Here is a 21519-nt window from a genome sequence, read left to right as displayed (position 1 = left end):
AGATATTCCATTAAGTTCCCAACATAGAATGACTTATTTGCCCTCTTTGTAAACTTCTATAAATAGGGAGCTTATTTATCATTATAAGGTTACGCTAAAAGAAATACAAAATACTTCATCGTTCTCATTGCTTTGTTCTAGCTTATCGACACTTCGCACACTACATGTGAATGATTATACTTTAAATTAGTGAACACAATAAATGAACTTATCAACGGCAGAGTATAGAGAATTCAAGAAGTAGAGAGCACGTAGGATTTTTCGTGTCCCCTTTATGACCTAGTCTGGATGTTTATAAGAGGACATCCAACCGCTAGGGTTTCTACAGTCTGGCCTCGTCAAAATCCTTATCTCTCAGGTTGTTACGGTTTGGACGGGATTATAGAGATTTACCTTCTAACTGCGTCAGCTTGGTGGGAGATGTCTTTTAGGGTTTGACGACTGGGAGACGTCTTTTAGGGTTTGACGGCTAGGTCTTGTAACTTTGTCAATATAGGTTGACAATAACCTTTGAGCCGCATGCGATATATCCAGCTTGGTTGTGGATTCAAGTTGATCCATAGCTTTCTAGGCTAGATGGACCAATCTGTTTGACTAACTGAGCCTTTTAGGGTAGTGCCAAATTGGTGAGCTAGCTTGGTGGACTAGCTTGATGGGCCAGGCTGAGCATGAATTATTCGGCCTGACGGTTCAGACAGGTTGGTCTTGAAGTGAAGTATTCAACCTGGGTCGGTCCAATAGGTCTTAAAATAAGTCTAATTTTAACTTATCGAGCTGGATGGACCGGGCTGCTTGAATCATTGGGCCAGCTTGAATTATTAATTGGGTTTAAGCCAAGTTGACGAATTTTGCCCACTACAATTTTTATTCATTTCTCAATTGTTTATGGACCAAGAAATAAATAGACTGCATTAGTAACGTTGAGGGCAGAGTCTTGAAATGTATATATTGCTTAGACGATCAATGTTCTAAATAATGTAGTTAGATGTTTGCGTGACTTCAGTTAGTTACAGTGATAATCCATCCGGTTCAACTAACTTGATCAATATTCATTTTTTGATCGTTGCAATTAAGTTGATTAATTTTTTTTATATTGAATAAATATAAGCAAGGAAACATCTAATCACTTATTTCCTTTCCTTTATTACCAAACACACTTAAAACACTAGTTTTTAAATCTTGTGCCGAAAAGAAGTTGATCAACTTAGTTTGAACCGAAGAACTATTAATTTATCATTTCATTTAATCATGATAACATTCATTTATTGGGAACTGAGATCTATGTGAAAAATCAAAGTATATAAAATTTATATATTTAAAGGCAAAAATATTAATTTAACAACTAAAATTGAATTAAAAAAAATCATATTTTAAAACACAATTACTCTTTTTTATTTATATAATATGTCTTCAATACATATATTCAATTAAGCCAAGCCAAGCCAACATATACTCCCTTAGTCCCCATCCTTATATTTATGTAATATATTTATGTATATATTTCCTTTTTGGTATGTTCTATAAATTTATGCATATTTTATTTTGAACATTGCTCGACCCATAATTTTCACAATTTTATTTTTGTAACTTATAGTATTATTTATTAACAATCTACTGTATTTAATAATATTTCAGTGTGAATTTTTTTTTTCATTTATCAATAATTTAAGGGTTAAGTATCAAATAAGCCCTTAACGTGGAAACCCTTATTACATTGCCGACCCTATGGCAAAGGGGGTATCAAATAAACCCCTATCGTAATTAATTTTGAACAATTAAGCCCTCCGACTTAACGGAAAGTTAACTCCGTCAGTTTTTCTCTTAGGCATTTCGTCGAGCAACTTCTCTGCAACACGATCCTCTCCAATCTCGCAGCCGATTACCCCGTCGAGAAGGTGGCTTGCTGCTTGGCCGACGACGGAGGCTCCTTGGTCACCTTCGAGGCCGTGGCAGAGGCCGCCAGCTTTGCCAGAATTTGGGTTCCTTTATGCCGGAAACACAACATCGATCGCGGAGGATCAATGCTTTGCCTGAGACGATTAGGCGGAGGTCGGACGCCTGCAACGCGCAGGCGGAGATGAGGGCGAAGAAGAAGCGGGTTGAGGGTGCTTCAGACCCTTTCGCGGCGGCGAGGGGATGTGCTTCATGCTCCACCGCGGCGGCGACAAGATCTGCTACTTCCAGTTCCCGCAGCCCAACGACCGCTGCGCCAACCACAACACCGTCTTCTTCGACGTCAGCATTGTTTCTCTGTGAACTCCAGCAATGACGCAGCCGGAAATCGCTGGTAACCTCGTCGAAAAATCGTGTGGCTGGGGAAGGAGAGAGGAGGCCCACCGAAAATCGCCGGATCGTGTTGCAGAGAAGCTGCTCGATGAAATGCCTAGAGAAAAACTGACGGAGTTAACTTTCCGTTAAGTCGGAGGGCTTAATTGTTCAAAATTAATTACGATAGGGGTTTATTTGATACCCCCTTTGCCATAGGGTCGGCAATGTAATAAGGGTTTCCACGTTAAGGGCTTATTTGATACTTAACCCATAATTTAAATACTTGACCTTTTTATTAAAATTCTTATTATGGTCAACTATTTACATTTAGGCTGCGTTTACTTTGATTGATAAATTTATCCATGGAAAATGATAGATAACACAAATTTATGCCTTTAAATGTCTCCTTCCTTTTCCAACATTTGACATAAAAAGAGATGCTCACCATTTTTTCTTTCTTATTTTTACTTCAAGAATGAATAATATTATCACACCAAAATTGAGGGATAATATTATTCATCCTTAAAGTGAAAATAAGGAAGGAAAAATGGTAAGCATCTCTTTTTGTGTCAAATATTAAAAAAGGAATAAGACATTTAAAGGTATAAATTTGTGTTATCTATTATTTTTCATGAATAAATTTATCCATCAAAGTAAACGCAGGCTTATGGGGATGGAGGGAGTAAGAAACAAAATGGATAGTAGACACGTCAGCCACATATTTAGATATTTTACTCTGTTGATGAAAAAATGGTATTGATAAGGGCACGCCACGACAACTCCACCAGCACCACTTATTTTCCTACCCGCGGTCCCACCATTTTTTAGGAATATACGTTTAGCCGTTTGAATCTTAAGATTCAACAATGGACAGAAAAAGAATCAAGAAATATTTCAAATACCCCTTTCAGGAAATAAAAAGAAAAAAGATATTTCAAGTAAATTATATTGATGAATTGAAAATTCAATTTCATCAATAAAATAGAAAAAGATCAGAATGAGTATAAACTTTAGATTAGTTTTAGAATAAAAGTATCCATGCAACTTTAACAGATGCTCCCCCAATTAAAATATATATATAAAAAATAGATACTTCCTCTTATAATATTAATTCTTTTAAAATTATTTTTCGAGATGTTCACAATTTTTTTTATTTTTGGACTATACTCAACTACTAATAATAACTTTATTTATCTTTATCTTTTCACATTTTTTCACCAACACAATACTCGACAATCATCGCTCCTAATATACTCGACAATCTCATTTTAAAATTCGTATTGCTCTTTCATAATAAATTTTATTGTAGACGAATGGAGTATATTCTACGAATTGGAACAAATTAAACGAACAAGATTCACTTCATAGATGTGAAACTTTAATGAAGATTGAAATTTCTTTACTTTTAGAATAGGTTTCTTGCATGTGACAACGTGGACATAAATATTTCTATGAATATATAATTCTGATTAAACGGTTCATTCCACAAATTGTTATCTAAACCATATCACATGATTTCCGTGTTCTTTTTATAGCTTTATGTTAGGGTTAATGATAGCTTTTATTCAATTTTAAATATTAAAATATAAAAAAAATATCTACATTTTAAATTTACTTTGATTGTAAAAATTTTATTGAAAAAGAATGAATAAGAAAATATGAGAAAATATTATATTTTTCTCCTTTTTATGTTTACTAGAGATGAAAAGATTAGAAAATATTGGAACATATTTTCACATCACTATCCAAAGATAATATTATCCAACATTTGAGAGAAAATGAGTGAAAATGAAATGTTCAAAAAAAATATTCCACTTGCCCGAAGAAAATTTTATATTATAATAAATATGTAAAAATTTTAGAAAAATAGTAAAAATATATTTTCTCTACTATTCCGTCAAAGTAAATGAACCCTTAATAAAAAATAATTAAAAAAATTAATTATTGAAAAAAAAAAAACTATTTCTATTCTCGCCGCCACCAACCTTCGTCGTCTTAAACCCATCTTGTATGTCAAAATCAACTCCTCCTTAACATCTTTTTAAGGAAGTTTGTGGTGCAATATAGGCCGGTTAAATGAAATATTTCATGTTAAAATTAAAGGATATGGAAAATGAAATATTTTGAATACTAATAACTAGCGATTATACGAGCTATTAACCGCACATAAATAATGAATAATTATGTGTGGCTAATATTTTTTGTCATTTAAATATAATTAATAATTTCTATTAATTTACCACATAAACAAATTTGAAATTAAAGTTAAATAAAACATAAAAAAATATAAAATAAATGTGACTAAATCTACACATAAATAAATGTAATTGATTATTTAAAAATATCTAATCACCTTACCTACACATATTTAGTTATGTGTGGATAAAGTGTCGCACATTATTATGTGTGGCTAAAATTTAATTTTTTTTGTAGTGCTCTCTCTCTCTCTCTATATATATATATATCTGTGTGTGTGTGTGCGCGCGCGCTTTTGCCTCGTCGCATTGCCGTGTCATTTTTCTGTTGCGATATGTTTTCTCTCTCTATGTGTGTGTCTCAAATCTAGAATGTTCGATGCTCGAGTGTCAAGTAATAATTCAAATTGAGTATTAGAATCGAGTATGCATGTTGGTAGTGGTGGATAGAAGGACTGATGGTGGTGGTAGCGCTGAATTGGTGATTGTGATTGTGGTGGTGGATCGATTTGTGGATTGCGGCGACTAGTGATGGTGGTGGTGGATTTGCGAAGAGTGATGATCGGTGGTGGGTGTCGGCCAATTGTAGCAATAGCGATGGTTGTCAGTCAAAAATTGGCGATAGTGGGACTATTTTAGTTTTTATTTTTTTAATATAAATTATGATAAAATAAATAAAAAATTAAAAATTAAAAATATTATCTAAATTTGAATTGATATAAAGGTAGAATATATATATATATATATATATATATATATATATATATATATGTGTGTGTGTGTGTGTTTTATAAAATGTGGATAAATTTTCTCTTGTCTTCGAAAAAGTGCGGATATCGTTTTGCCCTTTCATGTTATGTTTCCTAAACCAATGTCAAATAAATCTAATGTTATCTTAAAATTTTCATGAAAACGATAAGCGCTGTAAAACCAAACATTTAAAATGAAAATCAAAGCCAAATAAATTTGCAACGCACAAAAAGAACGTTGTGAAATAAGACGCATTTCCTTCGACCGCTAAATAGAGGTTCAAATTACTAGTATTACATAGAAAAATGAAAAATTATTATCAATAATTATTTTTAAGAAAAAAAAAACACTATTGCGACACCACTTTTTAAACTTTTGAATATGAATTCAAATTTTGGTAGCAATTTCAACACAGAAAAAAAATAAGAAAACTTGTCCCTAAATATCGTTTCAACACCAAAAAATTGCGGATTTCAAAATCATAATATATAAAAATAGATAGAATTCATTATTTGAATATTTTAAAAATGAATCTCTATAGTTCAAGGACAATTTTCACTTTTCGATTACTTACACTTCAATACTTTTTTAACAGTAACTCAAATGAACAATCAAATGAATCATTATTTTTCTCTTAAAAAAATGAATCATTATTTTTTTTGTTCATTTGCAATTACCCTTTTGAAAAACACTGAAGTGTAAGCAATTAAGAAGTCAAAACTGCCCCTGAGCTGCAGCGATTAATTCAAGTGCAGAAAAGTGAAAAGCAAGCGCCTTGTCTCTTTCATTATAAAGTTATATGTATTGGGTCCGAATCGTGGGCCTGCAGCCTAAATTGTCATGAAAGGGTATTATTGGTAATTTACGTGCCTTTAAGCTTTAACTAATCAAGATAAGGGGCTGCTCGAATCAAGTCCATTCCTATTTAACTCTTTGATTAACCTTAATTACGTTCCCTCTTTTTCTCTTTCTCTCCTTTTCTACTCTTTGTTTGTATTCAACTGGCAATTGCTGTTGCTCTCTCTCTCTCTCTCTCTCTCTCTGTTGAATTGTTGCAAATGGCCGAGAGAATAGCTAGCCGTGGAGAGTAATATTCCTCTTCTTTCCCACTCCTTTCATATTTAGTCTGCTTTCCTAATTACAGTATATCAATTCATCTTTGCACAGAATGAGTTGATATGCATCCTGTGCGTTAATGTGTATGTGATGCTTAAGATGTTATCTCAATCCTCTTTGTGTAATTACCAGAAACACTTGACCGCACACAATAAATTTTCCATGTTGTTTCGCTGAATTTGATACATTGAGAGCTGAGTAAATATTCTCTGGTTTTGGTAGTTAGTAGTTACGTAGAAAACTGCTATGTTTAATTCTTCTTTTACTGAAAATGGAAAATTACACATACAGGATTTTGTGTTTGCCTAACATGGCAGCACAGCTTTAGCAGCAACGGAATCTGTGATTGCTTTATGGTTTTCTAGAATTTTATTAATGTTTATTTTGATTTCATGTATGAAGAAAAGGGTTTGATCAACTGTCTTGTATTTAGTATGATTGAGAGATAAATCTTTAGATCTCCTTTCATGCTCAATTGGTGAGAGGCGGATCGATAAATATAATGGAGTTTTGAAGACTAATTTTCAGTAATTAAGAGATTAGATTTGTAGAGATTTGTTCATGTGAAAAACTAAATCTTCATTCCTGCGTTCAAGTATGAGATGAGTCAACTTCTCTGAAGGCGTTATTGCTTAATGAAATTTCACTAGTTTATAATTACCAACCATCTTGTAGATTTCTCTATATGCTGGTGCAAATTTTTAAGCTGGACGTGTTACTATTGGTTTAAGAGTATTTCCTGTATGAATTGGATATAACGACTTGCAGGGGTGCCAAATAAAAGATATAGGATGGAATGCATTAAAGATACAGATGTAGATTGCGATGTTTGTTTAGGTTTTATTTCTAAATGAATTATACATTTTGCTTCCTTCAGTGTTCTTCTATCATTTTAAAGTTAAAGAAACTTCTTGTTTGACCTGCCTTACACCGAAATTACATATGTTCGTTTTCTGGTCCTTATGTGTAGTATAATACTAGTCTAGATCAATAAATCATACCTTGATGTAAGTTTCATATCATCAGAGTTTTACAATCCTTATTTCCAATCATGACACATTCTTCTGCATTTGGCCTACATCTTTCTCTTCTATCTATCAGGCAAATTTCGGTAAGCTACACTTACCAGTTCCAAGAAATATGTATGTTTTGTTCACGCTGATCAACTATAACACACAGAACTGTGCCATTGTATGTAGGTTCCTTTCTCCCTTCTTCGCATATGGTTTGAAACTTTGTCTTGTTTTGTCAGGTGAATGAAGGACTCCGTATTCAGTGTCTGGAATTGTACGGGTATTTGAGATTAATGGTACTTCCAGTAGTAACTTCGCAATCCTGATGTCTTTATAAATACTCTCAGCGCTTCTCACAAGCAGTTAAAGAATGGATAGAGCAGACACATCTGGCTTTGTGAGTGGTGGAGGTAGCTTGTATGTCCGTGTTTTTTTCATTTTGATCTATGGATTATCGTACTAGTGTATCATAGTCTCTTATGCTGCCACTTCATTCCTTGGAAATAGTAAGGTATTTTTGTTAATAAGATCAAGAACGACATGCATCCTTCCTTCTACTCTGACTTCGTTAAGAACTGTAATGGCGGAGATACTACTCTACGGTTGAATGGCTTTGGTTATGGGTCAACTGAAGCTTCCATATTTGGAAGCAGTCATATGAATGGCGGTGGTCATAATTGCACAAATAATCCGGATGATGCATGCAAGTTAGTACTTGGACTGGGACCGACACCCAGTTCATATTCTGATAACTACTCGCTTCCTAAGGATGATAGTACCAAAGGTCTTGCACCTGTACATACTTCAGGCCTATCCTCGGAACATAATTCGATGTTGAAGCTTGGGCTTTCTGGAATCGCTGATGTAGATTCTGATGCACTCGAGGTTCCAGCTTCAACCCAGCCTCGTTTTGATACATCGTATCAGCTTAACCACTTATCCTCACATGGTGATGAGGGTTCTACATCATGCAAGAAATCAGGTGGCTATATGAGGAGCCTTATTATGGCCCCAAGAAAGGAAGATGCCAACAGTTTATTGCCAAAAAATAAAATTGCAGAACTTGGTGCAAAATCTAATTGCCAACTTTCTCAGCTGAGTTCTGAACCTTCATCTGTCTCTGATCACTCCATGAGTGCCATATCTGAGCCTGGAAGTGCTTCGGAATCATCAAATCTCAGAGGTACAAATTCAAGAAGATGTAAGTTCGATGGATGTATAAAAGGAGCACGAGGGGCAACAGGTCTGTGCATTGGCCATGGGGGCGGGCAGAGATGCCAAAAGCCTGGATGCAGCAAAGGTGCAGAAAGCCGAACAGCCTTCTGCAAAGCACACGGAGGAGGGAGACGGTGTCAGCAGCTTGGATGCACCAAAAGTGCTGAGGGGAAGACGGACTACTGCATTGCACATGGTGGGGGGAAACGTTGTGGATTTTCCGGGGGGTGCACTAAAGCAGCACGGGGGAAATCTGGCCTTTGCATCAAGCATGGTGGGGGTAAGAGGTGTAAGGTGGAAGGCTGCACTCGAAGTGCTGAGGGACAGGTCGGTCTGTGCATCTCTCATGGTGGTGGGCGACGCTGTCAAGTCACTGGCTGTGCTAAAGGCGCGCAGGGGAGCACCATGTTCTGCAAAGCTCATGGTGGCGGAAAGAGATGCATATTCGCAGGCTGCACAAAAGGTGCTGAAGGGAGCACACCCCTCTGCAAGGGGCACGGTGGTGGGAAGCGCTGCATGTTTGATGGAGGCGGGATCTGCCCGAAGAGTGTGCATGGAGGTACAAGCTTCTGTGTTGCTCATGGCGGAGGGAAGAGGTGTTCTGTTCCCGGCTGCACCAAGAGCGCCCGTGGCAGGACTGATTGCTGCGTCAAACATGGAGGGGGGAAGCGGTGCAAGGTTGAAAACTGTGGGAAGAGTGCTCAGGGTAGCACTGACTTCTGCAAGGCCCACGGTGGCGGGAAGAGGTGCAATTGGGGGGAGGGGAAGTGTGAGAAGTTTGCAAGGGGAAAGAGTAGTCTGTGTGCTGCACACTGCAGCCTGGTCCGGGGGCGGGAGACGAGCAAAGGAGGGATGATAGGAGCAGGGCTCTTCCATGGGTTGGTGCCTACGTTCAGCACGCGTTCCTCATCCGGTGTGAGCGTGGTAACGGACTCAATCAACTCAGTCGAGAGGGCGGCCAAGCGGCAGCGACTCATCCCCCCTCAGGTATTGGTTCCTTTGTCGATGAAGGCCTCAACGCTCCAAAGGAGCGTCGATGCACCAAAGAGCTTTGATTTTGCAGTTCCTGAGGGCAGAGTGCATGGTGGTGGTCTCCTTTCGTTGCTTGGTGGAGACCTTAATACTGCCATAACTGGGGTTTGAAGCTTATTTTGTCTCCATCAACTTCTTATTCTGATTTGTATAAATTATTGAATAACATCTACCCCTATGTAATGTGTGATGTGTCTTGTATGTTGGTGTAAGAGGAATGCTATTTTTTGAAAGTTAAATAAAACTTGTAATTATGCTGAAGAAAATGAAATAAATGTTTTCTTCCGAGTTGTGTTGTTGAATTAATTGACACTTCAAATGTGATTTATAAAATATATAGTAAGGGAACACAATTTTATGGTACTATTGTGAATTCTAACTTTCAAAACTAAAATTTATAATCAACCCTAGCTATTCATTTGTGAATTCTTGAACAACATCTCGTAATATAGTAAGTGTAGCTAATTTCTAAATTTTTTATGATAGTGTATAGTTTTTATTTTTGATATTTTAATTTGGATATTTTTTTAATCCACTTTTGTATAAAATTCAAAATTAACTTATACATTCTTTGTTGCATTCGTAGCACGATTGCAATATAGGTATGATCTGCTCGACTGCACTATTTTATGCACATTGTTCGACACAATTGCACAATGGTGATAACCATGATTGACAAAATTTGTAGTCAAAGCAACTACTATGACAATTTTTTAAGGTAGTTATCACGAGCCATAGATACCCACCACAATGGAGTTGTGGAAGTTTAGGCAGCTAAAAATTTGAGTATAAAGCTGAAAAAATTGGGCCGGTCCTATGGCCAGATCGATCTGCCTGAATTTAAGGTTGGATTGAACTCGATAATATAAAAATTAAAAAATAATCGGGCCTAAAAAGCTTTTTCAGAAGATTCACCGGGCTGATCGAGCTTCGGGGCTAAAAAATTTGGAGTTTTTGAGCTTTTTAGTCCACCTAATTTTTTTAATTATTAATTCATATTTATTTATATAATTATATATTTTGAAAAAATAAGAATAAATTAAAAACATATTCACGTTTATATTTCACTTTTATACTAGCTCATTAATTGAGGAATCTTAATTTATGAATTAAATATAAAAATATTATATCATGAATTAAATACAAAATATAAGTTAATTATAATATATATATATATATATATATATATATATATATATATTCATGTTGCACGCACTATTTATTTTTGTGAATCTCTTCATGATATAATGAGTATTATAATTTTTCTTTGACTTTGTTATGATCGTGAATTTGCCACTATTTAGAATAGATTTTAATTAGTGTAGTATGGAATATGAATGTCTGTTTTGCTATCTTTGTAGTTCAAAAATGTGTGCTTTCTTGATTCACAAAAACTTGCGTGCACTCGGTCTCTTCTATGAGACGAGGTCTGACCCACGCCCCCTCCCCAACCTAAACCCTCATCTCCTATTTTATCTCATTCTCTCTCTTCAGTCCCTATTCCATCTCCTCCCCTTTTTCTCACTTTCTCTCTAATTTTCCACTAGGAATATAGTCGTGAAGCATGTCCGCCACCTCCTTAAATCGGCTAATGAAGGTAGAGCAGGCTCTATGCCTTTAGTTCGAGCGTAACCTCCATGCGTGGCGCCACGCCAGCGCCGCTTCGAGGAGGTGGAGTGCTACCGCAATCTCGCTCTACTCTTGCATCGCGATCAACATCCTCGCTTATCTTACATATTTCTCCACTAGAAGAAACACTGGTGGCCCCTGAGAATAAACACTGGTGGCTCTGAGGTTCTCAGGCGCTATGGCGAGATGGCGTTGCTTTTTAGCGCCGGGGTTTTTTTGGCCAATTGGTTTATGGCTCTCGCTTATCTTCACAGTTGGAATTTGTATCAAACACTTGTCATGCAATTCAAAATCTATTTTTAATTTTTTTAATCGCGCATGTAATCCACTTGCTAGGCATAAATTGAAGATGAGCCAGAGCTCGACTAGCTTGGGTTTACTCGAGTCAACCCTATGAGCCGACCGGTGTGGATGCTCTAATTAGTATTAAAAAATGGTGATAAGGTGTTATAATTGATATTGTGAGTGATGAAAATGTAAAAAGTAAGAATAAATGGGGTATTACTAATGGTGGGGTAGTGTCCCAAAATAGATAGGACGTTATTTGGGGGGACGACCCAAAAGGAAAAGATAAGAAGTTATTTGGGGGATTGAGGGAGTAAAAAATTTCAAAAATCCACATGCTGAAGGTTTCGAATTCAATGTCATTGGATTGAAAATGTGGAGCTTTACCCGTTGCACCAACATCTTATTTTGATATTTCTTAATGAACATATGTTGTTGGGAACCTTGTGGAATATCCTAACCCTTGTTTTGATGATACCAAAATTCATAGGACTTAATTGTAATAGACTAGAATTACTTTGAACTCAAGTGTTAGAGTTCGTTTCTAGTTTAGTTTGCGGTGTCGAAGGCTGAAGACTGAAGACTGAAGAATGCAGATACCAACTGAAGTATCAGTTGAAGAATCAGTTGAAGACTAATTACTTAATGCGCGCAATGGACTGATACTAAAGTCAAGTATCAGTTGAACATTCCTCCTCGGACTGATCTTCCAACGTTCAGAGGAAGCCACGTACTCACAAAGTACAGCCGCATTAAATGCAGAGATCTCAGGATCTTATCTCTGCAGAGGTCATTCCTATCTGGTGGTTACTTTTCAAAGACGTCACATCTCCTGTCCATCAAAGAGAACTGTTTCCACCCAGACAAGGAACCTCAAAGATTGAAGCCTCAGCCCAAATTCGAATTGCTCTCCAACGGAAGAAATCTTGATGACGTTCTACGCCAACGGATCTATTCAAGAGTTCTCCTACAAATAGCGCTCGAGGATCACTTCAACCTTCACCGATTCAACGACATAAGCTGAAGCTCTGCCGAAATTGCTACTCAGCCTAAAGCTTAATCTCCCCAAAGCTTGAATCGAAGAAGAGAATTCCAAAGCCAAAATCAGTCACTGCTGATTACACACATTCTCTTAGACCTTAGGCAAACCTCTGTTTACCCAGAAGCCAAAGGTCAAACTTGCTTCAAAGAACTTGTTCTTTGTAGTAAAGTTGGCACTCGTTCAAACTTCCTCCCCAAAAGAGTGTTTGAGTGTTTCAGAGTTCAGGAAGGTACTCTGACTCTTAGTGAGAAGTCTTAGCACGGGTTATGTTGAGCAGAGAAATCCGACGCGAGTGAAGCGTGGGTCCTGAAGAAGGGTTTTCTTCAGTGGTACGGTTGTGTGCACCCGGCAAGCACACGGTTTGGTTTGCAGTGCACCTGTTAAGCACTTGCGGAGTGGATTGTTGGTCTGATCAACCAACCGTGGATGTAGGAAAGGGTTTTTCCGAACCACGTAAAAGTCTCTGTGTTGTTTACAGCTTTTAGTTTACATTCTTACTTGTGTTATTTCAATTGATAAACTGAACACTGATTAACTGCAAAGAGTAACCTAATAACCAACAACGTGCTCCACCGAGGCTATTGTGAAACTAAGTTTAATTTCCATTGCGTATGATATCAGTCTGACTGATCTATCTTTTGATAGTCAGGAAGAGTGTTATCATCTCTGTCTTAGCAAACACGACTGAAGCCCTTATGTGCATCAGTTAAGTTTCAAGAGCTTAACTGATAACTCTTTACTGAAGAGCTTTCAGTATCAATCGTCAACCCTGTTTGGTCAAAACTGTTTTCAGTAAAATAGGAGTCTGTGTTTGCATGCAAAGTTTCGTTTTGATCTCTGACTGAGATCCCTCTGATTGAGGATTCGTTAAAAATAGCCCATAGGTGTATTCCCCCCCATACACCTATTCGAGACCCTCTGGACCTAACATATGTTATACTCCATCTGTCCCACCTCACTTGGCGTAATTCATTTCGACAGGGATAATATATTTTTCAACGCGCCCCGCCCCGACCTGCACCTCACCCTACCCGCCCCGTCTCTTGGGTAAGACCTATTGCACTAAAGATAAACTCTTCTCGATTTGAATACAATTCTATTAATTTTGAATTTATTTGACTTTATAGCAATGAATGCAACTCAAACGATTGGTGTTTTTGAATTGAAATAATTAAATTGAAATAATTGATGTCATAGATTTTGTTAGAGTTAATGTTGACTCTGACAATATTGGATTAAATGTTGATAACATTTTTGTTGTCAACATTTCTGGAAACCAGCCAATATTCTGGAGTCTGTCTTGAAGCTGTACTTTGACTCTCCATTGGTAACTGTATATAATTATGGGTTAAGGTAGAGATCCACCCCTAAACTAGACACCCCTAGAGCATATTCTCCCCCATTCTCAAACTTGGTCCAAATAAACCCCCAGAGTCCAAAAAAAGTGTACATTTAAACCCAGCCACTAAACGTCCGTTTATTTAATTTTTTTATTATTATTTTTGGGAGGGGCCCACCTCCAACATCTACCAATGGCTTTTTAATTAGAAGTTAGGGTTCAAATATTGCGAACCCTAATTCATGATTGCAGGTGCAATTCTTTAAGAGAATTGGAAGGAATTTTGTCGAATTAGCTTAGGGTTTCTTTGGGATTTCTAAATTCGATCAAAGAACATGAGTTTGAACTCAGGATTTGGGTCTACTTCGTCGCGCGCTCGAAGGCAGATGCACACTGAGCATGGGAGTAATTACATGTGTTGTCTTTGCGAATTTGAAGGCAAACGACTTAAAGCTCCAAGAATTACCTCGTGGACAGAAAATAACCCGGGGAGAAGGTTCTATGGTTGTAGAAATTGGAAGGTATGTCACTTCTTCTTTTACTCACTTGGTTGTGGTGAAAGTGTTGAAATTAACATTTTGATATTTTCTTTGTTGACGAAAAACTGCAATTTCTTCGAATGGTATGACGAGCCAATGTGTGAGAGAGCTAGAGAAGTCATAAATGAGTTGAAAAATGAAAATATGAAGCTTCTAAAGATGCATCACAGTTTGGGCCCCCCCATGGATGTGAAAAATGAAATTGGTAGTCTTTGGAATGTAATGGAATGATCGAAGGAAGAATGCAGGAGGGTTAGAAGGAAAAATACCTTTGTTGTTATGGTTTTGATTGTATCTTGGTTGATGCTAGTATATGTTGTTCTAGCATGAAGAAAATTGTGTTTTATCTCTTAGTCGTTCATTCATTTGTATTTTGTATTTGTTGCAATCAATGAATGAATTAAACTTGATTGGCATACTCTAATTGAACCTTCGAATATGAAATATCTAAAGATTCTTTTTGAGGGGACGCTGGAGGCCTTTGCAAAGACTCCCGAGCTACTGAACTACTTTGCGCCTGGGCTGGCTTATATGATTACTGAGATTGGCAAGAAGGGTGCAGAGCTGGCACCACCCCTGAGGCAGTAGCTACCATGGACCTCCGAGCTCTGTTCAGGTCCATGGACAATGAGGCGTTGCAGACCAAGCTCAACATTGACCCTGCGGCTCCTCAACGTCCAGAATGGTGGTACCCGGTTCTCAACCAGGCCCTCCAACAATTCACAATGGGTCTATATTCTGAGCAAGCTCCCGACCAGCTCATCTACAACAGCTCATTCCTCAAAGTTTTGTGAGAATTTGTGCAAGAGCTGTCCGGCAACCCTGATCAACCTAGAGCCTTCGCGAAGTTTGGCTTGTACCCTTTCCAGCCCGTGCTTGCCGACCCGGCTAGCCTGCTTTCATCTCGGGAAGCGCCCTTGCTCAGCTGGGCAGCTTGTATAGGGACGAAGCAAGCTTTTCTCGTGCGCTAGTGGGGGACCTGTCCATGGACCCTGATCCTTTCCCTGACGTGGATGCCTCGACCAACTTGCCAATGTTTGATGAGTATCCTCCCATCTCAGGCTCCAGTGCTGATGGCTCCCGTGCTCCTCCTGGAGGCTCTGCCCAACAGCCCACTCAACCAGCCCCTTCGTAGCTCTGTTTTCATGATGTGAATTTCTCTTTTCAACTTGTACTTATTTCTGAAACAATTCCGCCCTCAGGGCGTGACAAGCTTCAGCATCGGAAAGATGATAAGCTCTGCATCGGAAAGATGATAAGCTCTTCCTCTTAGCACTTCTGTCACAACAAATTGACCCTCCCACGTGGGATCGAATTTCTTGGTTGGGTGGAGCGCATCCACACGCTTCAGCATTAGATCTCCTTTGTTAAATTTTTATACGAAAACTTTTTTGTCAAACTCAGCCTTGACAAGGCTCTTATATTTGGCCGTTCTCAACACGGCTGCATCTCGGTGTAGGTCTATCATATCAAGATCAAGGCGACGTAGCTCGTCATTCCTGATGGGATCATAATGCAAGATACGGTGTAACCCTAGGTGCACCTCTGCCGGGATGACAGCGTTGGAACCATAAACCAAAGTGAATGGAGCCTCCCCTGTAGCAGTTTTAAGGCTAGTACGATGAGCCCATAAGACTCCATCCAGCTCTTCCGCCCATCTTCCCTTGCACTTTTCAAGTCATTTTTTCAACCCTTCACAGATAGTGCGGTTGGTAAGTTCTACTTGCCCATTTGCTTGAGGATGCGCTACGGATACGAAGTGCTGCACAATATCCATTCTTAAACAAAAATCCTCGACTCTTACTCCTGTGAACTGAGATCTATTATCTGAGACTAGCACTCGGGGTGACCCGTACCGACAGTAAATGTTACGCCATAGGAATCTTTCGATGGCACACTCATTAATTTTGGTCACTGCTTCCGCCTCCACCCATTTCGAGAAATAGTCCACTGCTACAGTGAGGAATCACTTCCCTCCCGGTGTCGTGGGCAATTTTCCCACTATATCTATTCCCCACTTATCAAACGGACAAGTGGCTTGCATGGTGCCCATGGTCTCCCCTGGCGTGTTAATACGAGGGGCAAACTTTTGATAAGTCTCACACTTCTTAACAAAGTTTTTTGTATCCTCTCCCATCATAAGCCAGTAGAAGCCAGCCTTGACTATTTTCCACATAAGGTCCTTGTATCCAGCATGATTACCACAACAGCCCTGGTGTATTTCCTGAATGGCGTACACTGCTTCCTCTGATGAGAGACATTTTAGAAGCGGATGCGTAAAAGACCTGCAGTAGAGCTAGTCATTGAGCATACAATACCGACTGTAAAGGCAGCGCTGAGATACCATCGCGTCGAGACGCTCGCCCGTTCGTAAGAAATGGATGATAGGTGCTCGCCAGTCTGGCTTTTCTTCCACACTAAGAACTGCTTCCCTGCCCTCTGTGCTAGGCTCAAACAACAATGTCACGGAGTCCGTCCAGGTGTGGTCCACAGCGCTGGCCATTCGAGCCAACAAATCAGCCCTGTTATTTTGTTCCCGCGGTATTTGTTCGATGCGGCAATCCTGAAACTTAGCCATTAACTCTTTAGCTTTGAGATAATAACTAGCCATCCTGCTCTCCCTGATGTCGTATACCCCCAACAGCTGCTGCACGACCAATTGAGAATCAGATTTAATATGCACTAACTCGACCCCCAGCTCTGCTAATATCCGTAATGCCCTCAGCACTGCTTCATACTCTGCTTCATTTTTGGACAAGTGTTGCCCATACTTGATTGCAAATTGTAAATCATCGTTGGCTGGGGATTGTATGTGTATGCCCACGCCACACCCCTCTTTGGTGACTGACCCATCCACTGATGCTTTTCAGGGTTGGTTCATTTTCGTTCTTGTAGTTTCTTGTATGAAGTCAGCTAAGGCCTGCGCCTTGATTGCTACATGTGGCTCAAAGTCCACGTCAAATTCGCTCAACTCAATTGACCACTTTACCATTCTTTCTGACAAGTCCGGGTGTCCTAGCGTTTGTCTGAATGGCAGCGCTGTCCTTACTATAACTTTGTGCTCCAAAAAGTACGGCCGTAACCTCCGGGTAGTAGTGAGTACCGCCAGGGCTGCCCTCTCGATCTTAGTACAATTCAACTCCGCCCCTTGTAAGATCTTACTGACAAAATAGATGGGCCTCTGCTGCCCCCCGCTCTTCCCGGATAAGCATCGAGCCCAAAGACTCCATTTCCACTACAATATATAGGTATAATGTCTCCCCTGGGCTGGGCTTAGTAAGCACTGGTAGCCCTGCCAGATATTCTTTCAACTGTTCGAAAGCTCGTTGGCAGCCCTATATCCACTCAAACTTTGATCCTTTCCTCAAGACTTTGAAGAAAGGTGGACTTCTATCAGCTAGGCGAGAGATGAACCTTCCCAGTGCTGTGATTCTTCCATTCAGTGTTTGTACCTCCATAATAATCCTGGGTGGTGTCATGTTGAGTATGGCCCGCACCTTGTCTTTATTAACCTCAATACCCTGAGGAGTCACCTGGTATCCCAAGAATTTTCCAGTTCTTACCCCGAAAGTGCACTTCTTCGAGTTCAACATTAACCTGCGTTGCCGTATGACAGCAAAGATTTCCTCTAAGTCTGCCAGGTGTGATTTCGCAGCCCTGCTCTGTACCATCATGTCATCCACATAAACCGACATGTTTCGACCAATCTGATCCTTGAAAATTATGTCCATCATTCGCTGGTAGGTCGCTCCTGCATTTTTCAACCCGAAGGGCATCCAAGCAAAACCAAAAATGCCACAACATACCGCAAAGATAGTCCTGGCTATATCATCAGGGTGCATGCTAATCTGGTGGTACCCCTGAAATGCATCCATCATGGACAATAACTCATATCCAGCTGTTGAGTCCACCAGCTGATCAATACGAGGTAGAGGATAGCAATCCTTCAGGCAGGCTGCGTTCAAAACCCTATAGTCTACACACATCCGCCACTCCTTCTATTTTTTCTCAACCATCACGGTGTTAGATAGCCAGATGGGGTACTACGCTTCCACAATCTGCCTGCTTCCAGCAAAGCCTTCACTTGGTCCTTGATTGCCGCATCCTTTTCGGGCCCAAAGTGTCTTGTTTTTGGATCACTGGCTTTTTGTGGGGTCAACATTCAAGCGATGCTCTGCCAGTGTACGATCTATTCCCTTTAAGTCTACCGTGGTGAAAGCAAAGACATCTGTATTGCGTCAAAGGTATTCTATAACCTCTCTCTCCAGCTCTGGAGCCATCTCAGTGCCCACTCTGGTGGTAAATCCAGACTTCCCTGGGAATAGCTCCACCAGCATGCACTGATCATCCGTCAATAACAGGGGCTATTTTTCAGGATTCTTTCTCAACTCCTCCACTTCTTCCCTTTCAGCTGTGTTATTCGAGCTTGTTGTCAGCTTGAGACTCTTATTAGCCGGCCCCTCCTACTTGCTCTGGGAGCATTTTTCCCCGGTCTGTGCAGTTAAACTGCGGACGAAGCATTCTTTTGAAGTAATTTGATTTCCGACCACTTCTCCTATCCTTCCTCCTTCCAATGGGAATTTTATCTTCAAATGATACATAGATATTACTGCTTGAAAAGCATTCAAGGCTGGCCTCCCCACTATAATGTTGTAGCTAGGTTGAGGAAAATCGACCACCAGAAATTTCAAGATTCGGGTCCGCGAAGCTCCCTCATTTTCCCACGTTATAGGCAGCTCTATGGACCCCGAGTGGTGTGATAGACTCTCCTGTAAATCCATACAATGGGTTGCCCGGCGGCTTCAGCGTTGCGTTCAAAGCCATAACTGTCAAGCAATCCTTATATATAATGTTGACAATGCTACCAGAGTCAACAAAGATACGGTGCACAGTGCAGTTGGCCACATCTGCCAGACCAGTGCATCATCGTGCGGGTAAATGAGCCCCGCGTGATCCCTCGGCCCAAAAGAGATGGTCGGCTCCCTCTCGGTTGTGCGAATCGACATGACGTGGCTAGGATAACTACCAGCTCTGGCGGAGTGTATGATCTGTTTACGAGCTCGGTTGGATGTGGGGCCGTTCTCTTCCCCATTGATCATGTGCACCTGCCTCTTATTTTCCCGGGGTGGGGTAGCCCTGCGACCCCCGCCCCTATTTCCCTAATCCTGTGCAGCCTTGTCAGGCTAATCATTGTCTTGTTGCTGTGGTGGTGGTGTTTGCTTAACAAACTGATCCAGCTTTTCCTGTCTTACCAGCACCTCTAACTGATGCCTCAAGTGTCCACAATACTCTGAGGGATGACCATAATAGTTATGGTATTGACAAAGTAAGTTGTTAGGCCCGGGCTTGGCGGCCCCCTCAACATAGGCCCTTGGAGCTCTAAAATAAGGCTCATTTTTTATTAGATGGAAAATCTCCTCCTGAGATCTATTCAACAGTGTTTGATCAGTCAATCTATTCACATTATCAACCACCCATGTCCCTTGTTCAGCCCTGGGGGTTGGAGCTTGATACGAAGAATGGTAGCTGGGCTGTGCTTCCCCCTGCATCACTCTTGGGGGCAGACCTCTATAGGGTGCTCGCCCTTGAAAATGGTTTTCTACCTGTTCAGCCCTGCCTTCAACCTTCTTGCTCTGCCTTGCGGGCAGCTCTGGCCTCCTCTAACTGAATATAGCTCGGGAGACAAGCCAAGATATCCTCGAAATCCCTCGATTGTCTTATTTGTAAATTATCAAAAAAGGCACCAGGTCTCAACCCTCTCGCGAAGGCATAGCCTTTAATTTATGACTCAGCCTTGGGCACCTCCAGCGATGCTTTGGTAAACCGAGCAGTGAACTCCCTCAGCGTTTCATTAGTCCCAAGTTTCATTTCCATCAGCGACATAGCTGTTTTGGTGGTTCGTTTAGAACTCGCAAATTGACAAGTGAAAGCATCATATAGCTCTTCGAATGAATGGATGGAATCTGGCTCTAGAGTTCGAAACCACTGCTGAGCCATCCCTGTTAGCGTGGTGGAAAAATATCCTGCACTTAATCCCTTCAGTATACTGATGTAGAGTAGTCAGGGTTTCAAACCGAGCCATGTGGGCTTCCAGGTCATCAGATCCATCATAATCGATGGTAATAGGTCTGTAATGCCTGGGCAATGGATCTGCCAGGATGTCTTTAGAAAAAGGGCTCCCATTAATCCTAGCCTTCCTTCCGTCACGGAAGGAACGTTATCGGCTCTCATCTCCTCCCTCATGTGGAGATTGTTGAGTAACGTTCCTGCGCTTGCTCCCTTCATCCCGAGTGTCATATCTCTCCTCTTCTCTCCAGCGAGAGTGTCGTCTAGAGAGCTTCTGCCCTTAGAACGGGGAGACGATGCCCATTGACTCTTCCTGTGCCCAGTAACTTTACTTTTCCCCTTCTCCCTTGCTTTGTCCGCAATAACTTCCTCCAGGTCCTGAATATGTTTCTGCATGATCGAGACCCTTTTCTGCAGCAGAGCTGATTCAGCCAGCTCTGCTCCCTTTTCCAGTTCTGCCTCCTTGCCACGGAGGTCACTGATTGGTCTGGTCTGGCTGGAGGTATCCTCCAAATCCTCAATTCCTTCGATATTCCCCGAAAATTGGGGTCCCACAGGGTGTGTGTTTGGTACATTTTCAGCTCTAGTTGTCCTGGTTCCCGCTGGGGGGGATAACCACAGTACTCTTGATCAGCCCTGTCGGATGTTCTGCCCTGGCGCTCCCTGGAAAAGCCTGTGATGGGCGAGAAAGCCCCAAAATTTCCAGCTCTGCCTCCGAAACAACACTGGAGCCCAGATTCGGAAAGGATGCAGAGGTTCCCATCATTTGTTTCGCGCAAGCATAGCTAAGAAAAGACAACATTTGTTCAGTCATTGTAACATTCACCATCCCTGTTCCAGCAATTCCTGATCCCTGAATGGCTAAAGTAGCCTGCAGCCCTGCAAAAACCGATCTTACCGGCCCAGTGGGTGTAGAGTCACCCAAGCAAATTCCCTCGTTGGAAATTGTTGCAGCAGTAGCCGGATCCCGGCCTTCCCCAGTGAGGTCACCCATCAAGTTCTTAGGGATGTTAGTGCTTTCCATGACCTG

The 21519-nt window shown here is 40.5% G+C and overlaps 1 protein-coding gene across 1 annotated transcript; it reads left to right on the top strand.

Annotated features, from left to right (window-relative positions):
• The first annotated feature begins 6124 nt into the window (after positions 1-6124).
• On the top strand, positions 6125-9877 carry LOC131019429 (uncharacterized). The gene is made up of 2 exons (XM_057947969.1): positions 6125-6300; positions 7582-9877. Exon 2 carries the CDS (start codon positions 7883-7885, stop codon positions 9698-9700), a length of 1818 nt encoding a protein of 605 aa, XP_057803952.1. The 5' UTR covers positions 6125-6300; positions 7582-7882; the 3' UTR covers positions 9701-9877.
• The last annotated feature ends 11642 nt before the right edge of the window (positions 9878-21519 follow it).

The sequence above is a fragment of the Salvia miltiorrhiza genome, chromosome 4 (assembly GCF_028751815.1).
Source record: "Salvia miltiorrhiza cultivar Shanhuang (shh) chromosome 4, IMPLAD_Smil_shh, whole genome shotgun sequence".
NCBI classification, from domain to species: Eukaryota; Viridiplantae; Streptophyta; class Magnoliopsida; order Lamiales; family Lamiaceae; genus Salvia; species Salvia miltiorrhiza.
This window is presented reverse-complemented; position numbering and strand designations above follow the sequence as displayed.